The sequence below is a fragment of the Puntigrus tetrazona genome, chromosome 12 (genome assembly GCF_018831695.1).
Source record: "Puntigrus tetrazona isolate hp1 chromosome 12, ASM1883169v1, whole genome shotgun sequence".
NCBI lineage: Eukaryota > Metazoa > Chordata > Actinopteri > Cypriniformes > Cyprinidae > Puntigrus > Puntigrus tetrazona.
The window spans coordinates 14691715-14706351 of NC_056710.1; the positions used below are offsets into that span (position 1 = coordinate 14691715).

At 36.2% G+C, this 14637-nt stretch overlaps 1 protein-coding gene and 1 long non-coding RNA gene across 4 annotated transcripts; one reads left to right on the forward strand and one right to left on the reverse strand.

Moving 5' to 3' along the window:
* Positions 1-530: 530 nt before the first annotated feature.
* ccdc57 (coiled-coil domain containing 57) lies at positions 531-13096 on the forward strand. Of its 3 annotated transcripts, none has more exons than XM_043253262.1 (20): positions 531-815; positions 1143-1534; positions 1636-1744; positions 2687-2788; positions 3182-3339; positions 3414-3488; positions 3687-3887; positions 4625-4783; positions 5499-5661; positions 6411-6533; positions 7447-7612; positions 7905-8096; positions 8179-8279; positions 8506-8706; positions 8832-8888; positions 9173-9395; positions 10226-10371; positions 10616-10744; positions 11234-11417; positions 12831-13096. In XM_043253262.1, the coding sequence occupies exons 1-20, from the start codon at positions 810-812 to the stop codon at positions 13019-13021; spliced, it is 3078 nt and encodes a 1025-aa protein (XP_043109197.1). In that variant the 5' UTR covers positions 531-809; the 3' UTR covers positions 13022-13096. The 3 variants fall into 3 exon arrangements, with proteins under 3 accessions (XP_043109197.1, XP_043109198.1, XP_043109196.1); XM_043253261.1 differs by having other exon boundaries at positions 532-815; positions 1079-1534; XM_043253263.1 differs by lacking the exon at positions 2687-2788 and having other exon boundaries at positions 1079-1534.
* On the reverse strand, positions 11885-14537 carry LOC122355209. Its single transcript, XR_006252190.1, has 3 exons — positions 14369-14537; positions 13096-13650; positions 11885-12974 (listed from the first exon to the last, which is right to left on the reverse strand). It is a non-coding gene; the product is annotated as an uncharacterized LOC122355209 (long non-coding RNA).
* Positions 14538-14637: the final 100 nt, after the last annotated feature.

Genomic DNA, 14637 nt, shown 5'->3' on the forward strand with positions numbered 1-14637 from the left:
GTGCAACTTAGAACGTGACAGCAGGCAGGTAGAGACCTCGTGAATCAGGTGTCTTATTTCACTTTGCGTCAGTTGCTTTTGTACCGTTTTGTAAGCCGCAGGAAAAGTTGTGTCACAGGTTTGGAAAAAAAAATACCAACTGATGAGGCAAAACTGTCTCAACCTGTCTTATGTACAGCTGCTTCTGTCAGGGAGGTACGTTATGTATGTCAAGACTCGCAATAGCCTGTTGGTCAAACGACTTTGTGAGAAATCTTTAGCATGTGTAACATTAACCAAAAATACATTAAAAAACGAAACATTTTTTATTTCTTATATATGAGTCCCTATTTTCTCTTCAAACACAAGGCTGTGAAACGGTTTATTATTTTACGATACGCGTGATGATTTTATGGCGGGAAATAATTGTCCTGCCAGAAATAGAGCTTAATCAGAAGTGAACTCGTAATTTCCGGATTTCAAAGCAAATGACGCTTTATTCTTTACAACGGGAAATAGATTCATCCTGCAGAGTCTACAGACCATTAAAGCGGAAGTTACTGTGCAGACGCCTTTCGTCTCCATAGCAACACTGACAGTTGTTGCGGTAGCGCTAAGCTATAATTTATGCTATGCCTTAGCTAGTTAGCTTAGCTGACTAAAATGTACAATGTAAACTATTTTAAACACATTCGCAGCTCCCTTCCGGGTTAGTTGCTGTGTATTTTGACTTTTGCACAGTTCTGAACATCTGTACTAGTGCAAAGAACACTAAAACAAAACAATATTCGCTTTGGCAGCTAACCAGAGAAAATACTCGTCTCTTATACATGAAGGTGAGTAACGGTTTTATTGAATTAAATAATTGTTGTGGTAATTATTTTAGCCACACTCTTCTTGTAGTCGAACAGCTACGTTAATTGTTTCTTTCTTTTTTTGGATCAGAAAGGATATAACTTAAGCTAATATGCCATTATCAGTTAATTAACGTCTTTTTAACTAATTTATGGCTTTACATGACGTGTAGGGTTTAATTTTAGCGTGTTTACTTAAACATGTTTTGATAAAACACTTTTGTAATCACTTCTTGTGTCTACAGATTTGCTTAACAGGATGTCTAGTGTTTCAGTGCCCTGTTCAGCATCTGGTTCCTAATCATGCAGGAAGCTGTGGACCTGGAAGCCCAGCTGGCTTGTAAAGAAAGAGAATGGAAAGAACTTCAGGCTTTGCGGATTCGACAACTGGAGACTGCTTTAAATGAAGCCACATCAGAGCTGTCCACCCAAAGAGAGCGTTTCCTTCGCTTGAGGGATGACTTCAAGTATAATCTAGGTGTGTTGGAGGAGAGGGACAAAGAGCTGGAGCGTTATGATGCCCTGGCAGCCCGCTCTCAGATAGAAGAGAGTGCCAGACAAGAAGAGGTCAGTGGGCTGAGGATTGAGATAGCAAAACTTCAGGATGCTCTGGAGGAGAAGCGGAGGGCAAAAGAGGACATAGAAGTGCAATATCAGAAGAGAGGAGTCGAGCATAGAGTCAAGCTGGAAAAAGTCCAGAAGTATGACTTTGTTTCTGAGGCTCATGTATATTTGGTCACCCACACTGATTTCTAAATTAGATTTTTGTGGAATTTTGATGACATTTGTTCTGGCTTTTTAGCATGATGGAAAGTGAGATTCAAAAACTCAGGGAGGAAAATGAAACACTTAGACGGGATCTCCAGCGGCGAATAAGAGAATCTGACGGTGAACTGGCGCTACAGAAACAGGTATGTGTGTAAGATTGCAAGATTTATAGGATTTTACATTTTCTCCCAATTTGTTTCCTGCCTACATATGGTTTTATCCTAATAAAAGCTAAATATTTATAGGACACATATGTTGTGTTCAAAAACACAGGGGGTTATATGTTTTAAAAAGCTGGTTTATATTTATCTAGAAAAAAAACACTGCAAGATGCAATGTAATGGCCAAAAACATCTGTTTGCACACTGGTGGCTTTAAAGGAATAGTTCACCCAAAAAAATTTAGACCCAAAATAACCCAGTTACAAACCTTTTTCAAAATATCTCCATTTGTGTTTGGCAGAACAGAGAAATTCATACAGAAATTCATACTACTTGAGGGTGAGTAAATCGTGACAGAATTGTAATTTTTGGGTGAAATATTTCTTTAATACACTAATAAATAACATATCCACATAATAAAAGATACATTGATTTCATTAACTGACTATTGTGTCCAATCCCTAAGTTTAAATCGTTTTAAATCTTATTTGATTCGCGTATTTACAGTTATGATGCTGTTTCTGGTCCAAAAAAATTAATCCAGAAAGTGGATGTCCTCAGATTAGTGCCAGGACATTGTATGTTATTTAAAGTAAACCCACTGACCTAAAAGGATTCCAGCTGGCAGGAGTTCATAGTTGTTGAGCTATGTCAACTAACCACTAAAGCAATCCTCACCTCACTCAGAAAAGTAAAATGATAAGGCCGTGAAAGATCACAGATAATGTTGGTGAACCAAAGCTATTTATGCTGTAGGTCAGTTCAAAAATAGATGATTGTTCAGTGTTGCTGTCACTTGACTTTTGACATTTAAGTGTTGTTTAAGCAGAGGCGTATAAGGGTTAGGTAAATCTCTTTTTGTCTAAATTATTAGGTTAAACAATGTCACTTACAGTGATTCTTGTGCATTGCAATCCACAACAGGAAATGATGGCAGATTTTGACAGTGAGATGAGAAAGCGGGAGCATGAATTCCATCTGAGGCTGGATGAAATGAACAGTGTGGTTCTCTCACATGAGCTCAAAGTAAAAACCACACCACATCAAACCTATTATAATCTTTATGCTGGAAGTCAGGGTCGTTTAGATCTTGAATGACTGAGAATCACTGCTTTGACACTACATGACTAAAAGTACTATTTTGAACTATTTTTTATTCCTATTTTTTAATATTTTTTTAAATTGACTGTGAGCTAAGCCCCATTACCTAAATGTCAGTGCCCAAAGTAAATCATGCTCATTTCTGAATGGGGGCACATTCCCACAGTCACATTCCAGCTTAAATTGGAAAGCCTTTCCAGATGAGTAGAAGCTTGTAGGGAGCACATAAGTGTTTAGGTGTCCACATATTTTTCACTAAAATATGAGTGATCACCTGCATTTAAAATTTTCAGTTTGATAATAATCTTTATTGTTCAGGAAAAGCTATTGAGCAAAGAGCTGGAGGTCCACGCAAAAGCTCACAGTCAGGCCACAGAGGCCCTGCAGGCCTCTGAAGAACTTTACCAGCAGGCTCAAAAAGAGATTCAGCGCAGAGACTGGGACCTAAGGAACACCACTGCAATGAAAGACTCCAGGTGAGCTGACATGTGTATGCTAACAAAAAAGTTGTTGTTTTCATTTTACGAAGATCGTTATTACTGTTTTACAGGATAAAAGAGCTTAAAGACAGACTAAAACAATTGGAGAACAATTTTATAAAAGAGCAAGAAGCCTACAACAGGAAGTAAGTACTACATCTAGAGTCATAAAGTATCCCCTGACAATTTCAGTTATTTAACATAAGATACAGTAAATGCACATGACATGATCGGTTTTAGATCCTATCAATCAAAAAAACTGTTGAGGTCATGAACCTGTGCTCATATTACTCTGGGTAAGCCAGCATGTCTTACTGGGATGTTTTGAAATCTGATATATTCAGACACGCAGAACTGGAACGAAGGTCTCGGGAGAAAGAGGATGTGTTGGGTCTCATGAGAGAGGCTCATGCCAGGGAGCTCCAAGAGGACAGAAGGAAAATCTCAGAATTGCAGGCTCAAATGGACAGGTTGATCCTGGAACAGGAGAGGAGAGAAAAGAGCCATATGGATGACCTTCATCACAAAGAACAGCAGATACAAGAGTAAGACACAAACGTGCAGAACCTGATTTTGCTGAGTGTGACGTGTTCCTGGATTAACATCCTGTATGAACATCCCTGGAACAACGCTGTGATTAACCAATCAGATTTAAAGAAACAGTCTATAGTTTTTGTGAAATTTAGGCATACAATAAGTGTTTGGGGCTTGTACATCAGTATCATTCATCTATAATTAAATCTGACTTGAGGCATTACTCATGGGTAAGGTTAGGTTTAGGTGTAGATATGTGGTCAAAACAAAATTTTTGGTCTAAAATGATGTCCCAGGGTCAATAAAATATGTTGACCCAGGAACACATTGAACTGGGCAAAATCAGGATTTGTGACACAAACATATCAAAATGTCTATTTGCAGAAGTGTTCTGTGGTTTATTTTTACTTTCCAATAAATACTTAAACTTTATTGTACGTCTTTCATGAAATGTTAAATGATCCATTTGTGTAAATGGATGGAAGATGCATTGCTCAGCTCCTGCTGATGACTAAATTATTGTAAATACATTGAGAGGAAATGTGTGGGTGTCCCTGAGAATGTCTTTTTGAGCATTGAGATTACATAATGTGTTTAAAATTCAAGGCCTTTTCACGATGCACAGATTAAGACAGACAACATGGCTTCTGTAAGACTTATCTACTCAATCAGGAGCTTTAATTTGTGTTTGGTACCATAGTTGTAAACAGATTCCCATTAGATTTGAAACTCTTATTTGATACCAAAGGTTCAGAACTCACCTGGAACAAACCCGATCTGGCTGGGATACTTACATCACGCAGGTCTCCAAAGAAAATGTTGCCAAGGATACAGAGCTGCTTTCTGCAGGGGAAAGAGAGGCCAAAGTGAGAGCAGAGCTGGAAAGGTGTAAAGGGGATATAGAAAGGTGAGAGGAGAATAATAATTGTATACCTTTTACACAACAATTAAACTGTTTAGCTGTATTGTACTGTGAGGAATAAAAGTAAGCCACCAATATTCTAATTCTGCCAGAGGCATCTTATTTATTTAATTTCTTTAGTTGTTATGATTGAAAATTATAATACATGTCTGATATTACAAATTATATTCTAATTTGTCTAAATAACTAAAAAATAGAATTAGAAAATGAAAACATTAATTTGTAATTATGTCATTACAATGTAAACTATAACATTATTTTTATATATATATATATATATATATATATATATATATATATATATATATATATATATATATATATATATATATATATATATAGCATTATATATCATTATATAAATATAAAAATATAAGAGATTATATATATGAAAGGGTTTGAAAGGTCATAAGATGATGAAACATAAGCTGATACCAACACATAAAAAAACTTTGACGGTACGCTCAACTTAAATATATTAATTAAATCACTATATATTTCATTTTAATTATACAATACATCCCTATTTTGTACATGCAACATAGATTTTTATATATTGAAAAAAAATATTGACAGTGGAGATGCTGCACCCATTGCATCTAACATGTTTACTGACTGACAGTTAGTATTTGAATTTGCAAGTTTATGTTGTTATAGCCACATTTGCTTTACATTTACTTTAAAAACTTATATCTGTCAGGTATAAGCAGCAGGTGTCTAGTGGTCTGCAGAGGGAGCAGGCATTGGAGCAGAATAGAGTTCAGCTGGAGTTGGAATGGGAGCGGCGTTGTGAGGAAGTGCGTTCTGAGCACTACCTGAGAAGTGAGGAGCTCATCCAAAACCTTACACAGGCCAGAGACCAGGTGAACTGATGTGCAGTCCGACACCATAAAATACAAGTATTCAGAAATTTTTTCAAAATAAAATAAGAATGTTTTAATATACTCTGAATTTCAGATCTAGTAGTTCAAATATGTTTTGATAGCTAGGGTTGCACCAATCATTCATAAGTTGTTTGTTAAATTAGAACATTAAGTCCACACTAGAGGCTTAGTAACTACTAGCTAGTTTGTACTTACTTCAGTTGTTCGTAAGGCAAGATGTAGCTAGTAGTTCGTAAGCTCTCTGTAAAGTAATGTGTATTCGCAAAATATGACGTTTACCCTAAATCAACCAGTAGAAAACTTCAAATATACAAACAGAACTTGTTTAAATGCTATGAATTTTAATTTATCCTTCATTCTAACCTCTTTTGACTTGCATATACTAACGGTAAATACAAGCTTCCATTTAAAAATAAAAAAATAAAAAATAACATTAGTGTATATGTAAGCTATTTTTATATGTAAATAACATTCAGAAACTCTAATCGAAATAAATACGGATCAATAAATAATGAAAGAAAAAAACTAAAGAAATGGCATTTATTTATTTCGTCTGGCGTGCGCAACACGGACTGAAGTGTGCTTCAGTTGTAACTTGGGCTAAGTTGTAAACTAGGTTAAATTGTAACTTATGTACAGCTGGTGCAACCAGTCCCTGGACTTAATCTTATTCATAAGGTTGTTCTCTGTAAGGATGTCATGTTTTACATTTTGGTATCTGCCCTAAGAAAACTGCTGAGCTGAGAGAGAAGGAACGAGAATTACAGGAGACAGTGACACTGCTGAAAAGTGTCACTGTAGAGCGAGATCATGTGCTACGTGGAACCAAACCAGCACTAACAGGAATTCAGGTTAGACCACATGCAGCTTTCTCTGTTACACCATTCAGACTGATATTTAATACTGCGAAGGAACCATTACCATTTAGAATGTACTTTAGTAAAAAAAAACTCAAGTATTATGATGACAGCTGATGATCTGTTGGGTATCTCGTCCAACATTTCTCTGGGGTTCATGCCAAAGTGTCTGAAGAGTAGGAGTCATACAGCATGTGAAGCAAATCATCTGACCCTAACTTGCCTCTTGAGGATTGTCTGTGTAGTTGCTTAGAAAATATAGCTTAAATTACTATTAAATAAAACAGCAGACTGTGTCAACATCCACCGCATTTATTTCATCTAAGGCCTGCTTTTCCATTCATTAAATATACTAATAAACCATAGATAGTTTTCTATAGGTGTAATGTTCTTACAGCTATTTTGAAGTTATATGTTACATTTAGCTGTACATATTTGCCCTGTCAGCCGTTTGGTAGGTCATTTATCAAGAAACATTTAAGAGACTTTAAATAGCAGAAGATGCTTGGACGTTTACAAAATGTTGCTGTGAAAGTTCACTATCTCCCTGGACATTATGTGCAAGGCAAGGTTATATCCCTTAACATCACACATCTATATATTCAACACAGTATAGATTGTCTTATGTATCAGCACTTTAAATTGCCAGCTGGCATTTTTTTCGGCAACCAGAGGCTGACCGTAAAGTAATACATGTCTGTTTAGCACACATATTATTATTATGTTTGTGGTGTGTGTTCAGTCCTTTAATAGCTCTTTGACAGATTGAAAATTCAGACCTTTAAAAGTGTGTCAGCAAGCTGCCATCTTCTGCCTCCACCTAGTGGTTGCTAATTGGTTTATATCATCTTGTCATTGTTTCATTACAGTCTTACATAACATAAAACAATGTAAACTGCATCTCCAGGCATCTGCAGTAGACAGCAGCACTTTCCCATCAGAAGAGATCAGGAGACTCCAGCAGCAGAACAGCACTCTTAGAGTAGTTGTGGCTGAAATGAGGAAAGAGATGGAGAACCTGAGCCAGCAGATGCCTATAGCTCAGAACACTAATCCAGAACCCAGAACTGCAGGTACAAGGGGTCTCCAGACCAATAAGAAAACCTTCTGATTATTTCTGTGACATATTTTCATTTAATAAATGTTATAAATTTAGTTATAAGAATTAGGAATTTAAAAGAATATTTTGTTTGAATACAACAGAAAATAATTTAGACCTTTCTTCTAGTTCACCTTTTTTTCAGTTCATTAATGCATTTACAAAGTAGTGTCCTGCCAAGGATACTGTAAGTAGTGCATGAAGTGTATTACTTGTGGCAGAGCATTTAACCTCCAACCAGTTTGACAGTAATTTGTCTATTTCAGGGACTACAGACTACAGTCAGGCTCTGGAGAAAGAGATCCAAGAGCTAAAGGCTAAATGTCGGGATATGGAGGAGCGGTTAGAAGAATCTTCCAAGATAGTCAATACTAGCAGCATTCCTGCCCTTGCATTCCCTGTTTCCCATGAAAATGCTTACCTTCAAAACCACATTAGATCACTTAATGAGACCATAGGTGATTAAAAAGATATCAGATGTACAGATATAACATTGTGGATTGGTGATTTTCATTTTCAAAAAGTGTATTGTCTGTGCAGGTGGGCTGCGAGTGGAGAAAGTAGCCAGTGCCGCTGCTCTAAAGAAACAGGAAGTGAGGCTGGCTCATTTGGAATCTGCTGTGGAACAGCTTAACCAGCAGGTAATGATTTCAATCCCTTACCCAGGAATCTAATAATTAGAAGGTCATAAATATGATGTAATTCTTGTTTAGATGTAAATTAATTTAACAGATAACAGTACTGAGTCAGTATATGTATGAGTTGCTTTTTTCTTATAATTCTGTTCTTCTCTGACATTTCATTATTAGTTATAGGGAAAATTACCTATATTGTACATATATCGTATATGTGATTATATTTCTCCAGTGTCACTCAAAACACATTGACAATGAGAGCTTACGTTTGGAGCTGGCCAATCACAAGAGGGCAGCAGCAGCCGAAGAAGCGCGGCTTAAGCAAAGAGTGACAGCTACTGAGCTGGAGTTAAATGAAGTGAGACGGGAGGCAGAAGAGTACCAAAAGGGCAGTTTACTCCACAACCTAGAGACTGTTGCACTTGGCAACCAGGCAAGTTTATATAGAGCATTACATAGAAATCATAAGGGCAAAAAATGCATGATTTTTATGCCTTTAAAGATATATTTTCTGAATTACAATTTATCTTTAATAAACTGCAATGTATCTGTGGTCAGGTGTCAGCACTGAAGGTTGACCTTGCAAGCAGAAGAGAGCCCATTGTTCTTAACCAGGTACATAACTGCATATAATGTAATATTATATAATCCACACCACACTATAAAAATGTTGTATAGTCACTAATAAACATTTTTTTATTTTAATGATATATAAATAATGTTACCCACTTTTAAAAATGTCTAAATTCATCTCTCAGCTTTTTGAGAGCAAGTAGAATTTGTTTTTTGTGAAAAAAGTCATGACCGGCTGAATAAAATAACAAATTTAACATGAAATATCTTTTACCAGAAGTATGTTTTATAGTTGCCTAAATGAGAATGTATGTCTGGTGTTCAAGAGTGAGATGGTAAAGCTGCTTCAGGAGGAGAACTTGTCCATGAGACAGCAACTGCTCGTGCTGCAGAGTTCAGTCAGAGGGGGCACCATGGGTGATGCTGCTATCCTTCAGTCGAAGCTTAAACAGGCTGCACGCTTGATCTCCAGCCTCAGTCAGGACAAACAGCAACTCATTGAAATGGGCAACAGGCTCCGGGCGCAGCTGATAGAAGCAGGATTGAAGGGTCGGTGTTGCTTTTGAAGCCTAGTCATTGGATTCAGTAGCATTTTCATCTAGAATTAATTAACAAAATACTAGATTTCTAAGGCCCGGTTTCATAGGGCTTAGCCAGGATTAGTTCAGTTAGGACATTTAAGTAATTTTTATATTAAATATTTAAAATATTATTTTAAATGCCTTTAAAAAAAAAAGCATTACTGGTGTGCATCTTGAGACAAAACATGTTTTAAGATCAGTCAGTGTAAGTTTCTTTAAGTTTAAACGGCTCAGATTCACATTTTAGTCTAAGAGTGTTCTTTATCTGTAAAACCGGGGGCAAATGTTTTAAATTATATAAGGAAATATCTCTGGCTCAAGAGGGATATGAAGAACTCTCTCTGTTATTTTGTGAAAGGGACATGGGGATAACAACCATAATTCACCACTCATTGTTATGCTGGTGACCCATTACAATGGGTTGATCCATGTTTTTACCAAGGGATTAAAGAAACTTTAGTTTAATTCTCAGTACAGAGCCCCATGCTTATTTGTCCCGGAAATTCTCCATGCTTTGTGTGTTTTGTCTTGATTCATATCAGTTATACAACCCATAGAAAAAAATTATTTGCTGAATATCAACAAATCCAAATATTTTTAGTAGAAATCAATTTCACATTAAATTGCTGTTAAATTAAATTAGTTATTTAAAATTATTCAAGCATGTTTTACAAGAAAATTACTATTTTAGGTTTTCTTCTTAATTTCATGTTTAATTCAGTGTGTTTCTTGTTGTTTCTTTGTAATTCATAGTAAAACATACTATCAATTTCTGAATGAATTATTTTCTTTACTTAGTTCCACAGCACTCAAAGTTCACTCTCAAAGCAAATGATCCAGAGCACAGTCTGATGGAAAAAGAACCCTCTCAACCCGAGCATGGTGTGCACCCAAAGAGCCGCTTATCTACCCTGGAGGAGTTACAGTATCAGCTAACCACTCAGGTGATTCCTGCATGAGCGAGACGTTGTTAAATCACAGCGTGTTCTCTGTATTGATACAGAGAATATATTTCATCATATTAATCAGTTTGGCCTCTGCATAGATTTAGACACAGCTTTTATGCAATGTCATTCTTTGTCAAGGTCATTGGAGTGTGGCAAAAGTTAGCGATCACTCTTTTGTGCGATGTACGGTTGATTATAATCACACGAGCATGATATTTAAATACATAATTTTTCACTCTAGGAGCTACAATATGCACAAAGAGATCAGAATAAGAAAATGGCGATTATAGTCCGTCCCCAATTCTCTGAGAGTGAGAGTTCGGAGAAACGCAGAACTGCTAACCCATGGGATCCTCCAATCAGAGTCCAGGTACTATGACATCTTCACAACCCCATAAATATGTTTTATACAGATGTAACAATTTACACAGACTGTTGTTTGAAAGTTTTTTAATGATTTTATTTAGCAAGCATGCATTAATTTGGTTGAAATTCAAATTTAAAATGTTACATTCAAAGATTCACTAAAGCATTAAGCAGCACGGCTGTTTTCAGCATTGATTAAAATAATAGTTTTTATCAGCAAATTAAAATGTTTTTTGAAAAATCATGTGATACAGAAGCCTGCAGTATTGGCTGTGGAAAACTTACTGTTGTCATCACAGGAATAACTTTAATGAACATTAAAATATATTAAAACTGTTTTAAATTGTAATAATATTTCACAATATTAGTTTACAATACAAAAATATATGCATCTTCTGGTACGCATAAAATACTTAAAAATCTAAATGACTCTAACTGGTTGTAAGTAGTGTGTGTGTTTTGTTGAGTTCTTTTTCTCTGTTCCTTCCTCAAGTCTGTGGGCAGTAAAGAAAACACTCCTCCACAAAGCCAATCTGAAGCTCCAGTACAACTGCCCGGATCATCGCACTTTCTGTTGTCATCTATAGGCACTGATGATTCCCTACAGAATATGTGGAAGATGTTGGATCGAGGTTTGAGTTCCTCTGCGTTCTCTACAAGTGACAGTGAGGACAAAGGTGAGCAGAAAAGCCACTTCAGACAATTTATATTTAAACATAAGTCTTGTATTGCGCCTGCCATATTACCAGAATGAGATGTTTAACTGCAACAAAAATACAACTTTGTAAACTAAAAACATGATTAAGCAACTTTCGTAGTTCTTTTGTCATAACTAAACTGAAAATCATTTATTGTCTGTTTAGCTAATTACATAAACTAATTACTGCACACATTCTTCTGCGTGTAAAATTTCATCACTTGGTTTGTCAAGGCAAAGGATCAGATTTGATTAGAATAAGGGGAATCACGACAGAGCAGCATGATTGGACTCAAGGCCAAAGGAAAGTTGCCCAATCTATGGTCATAATGCTGATTAGACCATAAAGCCATTTGAAGCCAGACCATTTTACATTGTCTTCTAGTGGCATAGATCTGTCCTGAAAGGCTGATTTTGAATAAGAATAGATAACACAGGCATAATAGCTCTTTTTGTAACTCTTTAATCACTTCATAGTGGTACATCAGTTTCATCAGACACCTGATGAAGCCATTCAGAGGAGTGGCAAATATCAAAAAAATTGAAAACAAAGTCCAGTTGGCTAAAAATATACCAGACATGATTTTTACCTCTCTGTACCCTGGACATTTGCATCATTTGAAAACCTTGGCACTGAAACAGGTACTTGCAGAGGCAGCTCTGTGATCATGCAATCAAAGGTTCAGTGTCTGCGTTGCTTCACAGTACATCATTTGGTACAAATATCAAACTGTATTTACTTAAAAAGCATTTCAGCATCACTCACATGTACAAGTAAAGTGTTTTGGTTTTTGCACCTCTGTCAGAAAGATTAAAGATGCTAATATCTGATATTACTGTGTCGTTGACCTCTATTTGGGTCAGTGGCAAATAAGAATATGAGAGGATATAAGAAATCTTTGTAAAAATTAATGTGAAATTTTAAACGCACATGTAAAACACAAATTTAACATGCCTTTTCTTAAAAAGGTCAAAATATTCTAAACGTTCAGATGTTTAGGGTTTTTCTTTTTGCTTTAATCACTACCAAAAATTTTTTTAAAAACATTTAGGAAATTTTAAAATTTTTGAATTATAGCATTGTTTATTATATAAAAAGGTTTGTTGTTTTTTATATATATATATAGTGATTTATTTTCATTCTTTGTGTTATACTTTTTGTTTAATAATTTAACCACTAAATAGATCTGGACGAAGTGATGCCATTTTGCTGTTTACATAATTTTAACTGAAGCACTCTTCCGTCAAGTGTTTTTCTCACGATCACAGTGATGCCTCATAGCTTCAGGGAACAAATGTTTTCATTACCGGTACTGACTTGCAGCTACCACATTACATGGGGTTAACAATTGTAAAATTAAAGATTTAACCCCTTGTCATATTGTTCTCTCAGGTAGAGAGGCTACAGCAAACAGAGGACACCCAGACATTAATCAGCCTCCTGCTCCACCGGTCAGTGTGGAGGGCACAAAAGCATCACTCCAGGAAAAGAAGAAACAAAACCAGACAACATTTGCACCTGCTAAAAAGACACGTCCTGCAGGGAATAAGAGCAAGATTCGGAATTACAACATCAAAGACTGAAAAAATCTCATTTTAAGTGATAATTATATTATTTGTTTATTTTGCATCATGCAAGATTTGTATAATATTTGTACCTTTTGTAAATGTTTTAATAAATTACTGCATAATTTGACCAATAGACGAGCGAGTCTTTCAATAAAAAGCACCTAAGATGAGAAGAACGAGCAATATAAATGTAGTACAGATAATGTAGATTCAATTTATCAATACAACTTTAAATAGGGATGTGACCATTCGGTAAAAAAATTTCCCTTTGCAGAATTCATGCAAAATATGCATTAAATGTAGTCAGATATGTATTGTTTTAGTACCATGCATTCTGTGTAGTATCTGTTCAACTGAACTGCAGTTACCCTGCGCAGTCCGGCCCCTCGTGATGACATCACAGCCTCAGCAGGTGTAGGATTCCGCTCCTCCCACTGCATTGTCCTGACATCACCCTATCTCCTAGCAACACCCTTGCATTCATTCTGATTGGCTGTTTCTACACACCTCCGTTCACTGATTGGTGATTTTTTTCTCCACTGGCAACCGTCAAAATGTCGTGCGCAGTGTCTCTCACGTGTCTCCAGAGCTCCACAGCGCCCCCAACAGACACCCGGTTCCTTCATGCGCTGATACCTCTGCATCTATCCGAGGGTTAGATTAATAATACATCGTGTATTAGACGAACATCAATACAATCAATGTAAACTCACAGATTTATAGTATATATATTGACTGCTCCGTTTACGCTGAATCCTTCGAAATATAAATAATCCTTCGACATATAAAAAAATCGACATACATAGACATTGATTCCCTCAGGTTATTCAAAATTTTATTAAAAACGTTATTTATGTGAAACATGACTAGAATACCTTTCTACAATACCATACTGTATACTGAACGTTATGAAATGGTTGGAGTGCTTAAAAAAAATATATATATTTGGTATGACGCTTTAAAAAAACGAGGAAAGCAAATTTGTTTAAAAATATTTTGGAAAACGTTTTGTCCAGAAAATTAATAGCTTAACGTTAGATTTACCAACATGCAAGCGGCCATTAAAATTACTATAAAAATCACAAAACAGACACTTTACGAAAGCTACTGCATTTGGGAAATACTAGAATCCCGAGTGATTGATTTTGAAAATGTTTGGAAATTATGTTTCTAGAAAATTCTACAAATATTTAAACGAGCTATAATTAAAGCCATAACCTACATAATCAATAAGTATGTATAATTCTCGGTGTCGCCATTCTAAGTAACCCGCACTATAAAAAAAAAGCAATGAACAATTATGACATATGAAATATCGATGCTGTGTTTCCATATCAGTCCAGCGTTGCGTGCTCAATTTACCCAATTTCGTTTTCGTTTGCAAACCTCGGACACACGACCCTCGTGTCGCCTTGAACTTGAACTTGCTCGCTCAGACCCGTAAAAGCAGAAATTTGCGCTGCTGTGATAATGCAGGCATGAACTTTAGTAACCCAGGCTTTTTAGACGCTTTTTTTTCTCTGCGGCGGTAGGAAATCAGCCCATCACTGGCTGCGTCTACAGCCCAGCCTCCTCTCTCATTGGACTGCACCTCAGAGCCAAACTGTCAGCCCATGTGGCGTGGCCAGCGA

Coding starts and splice junctions, on each gene's coding strand:
- ccdc57 (XM_043253262.1), top strand. Junction 3,489..3,686: donor CAAGAAGCCTACAACAGGAA/GTAAGTACTACA, acceptor TGATATATTCAG/ACACGCAGAACTGGAACGAA. Junction 7,613..7,904: donor TCCAGAACCCAGAACTGCAG/GTACAAGGGGTC, acceptor TGTCTATTTCAG/GGACTACAGACTACAGTCAG.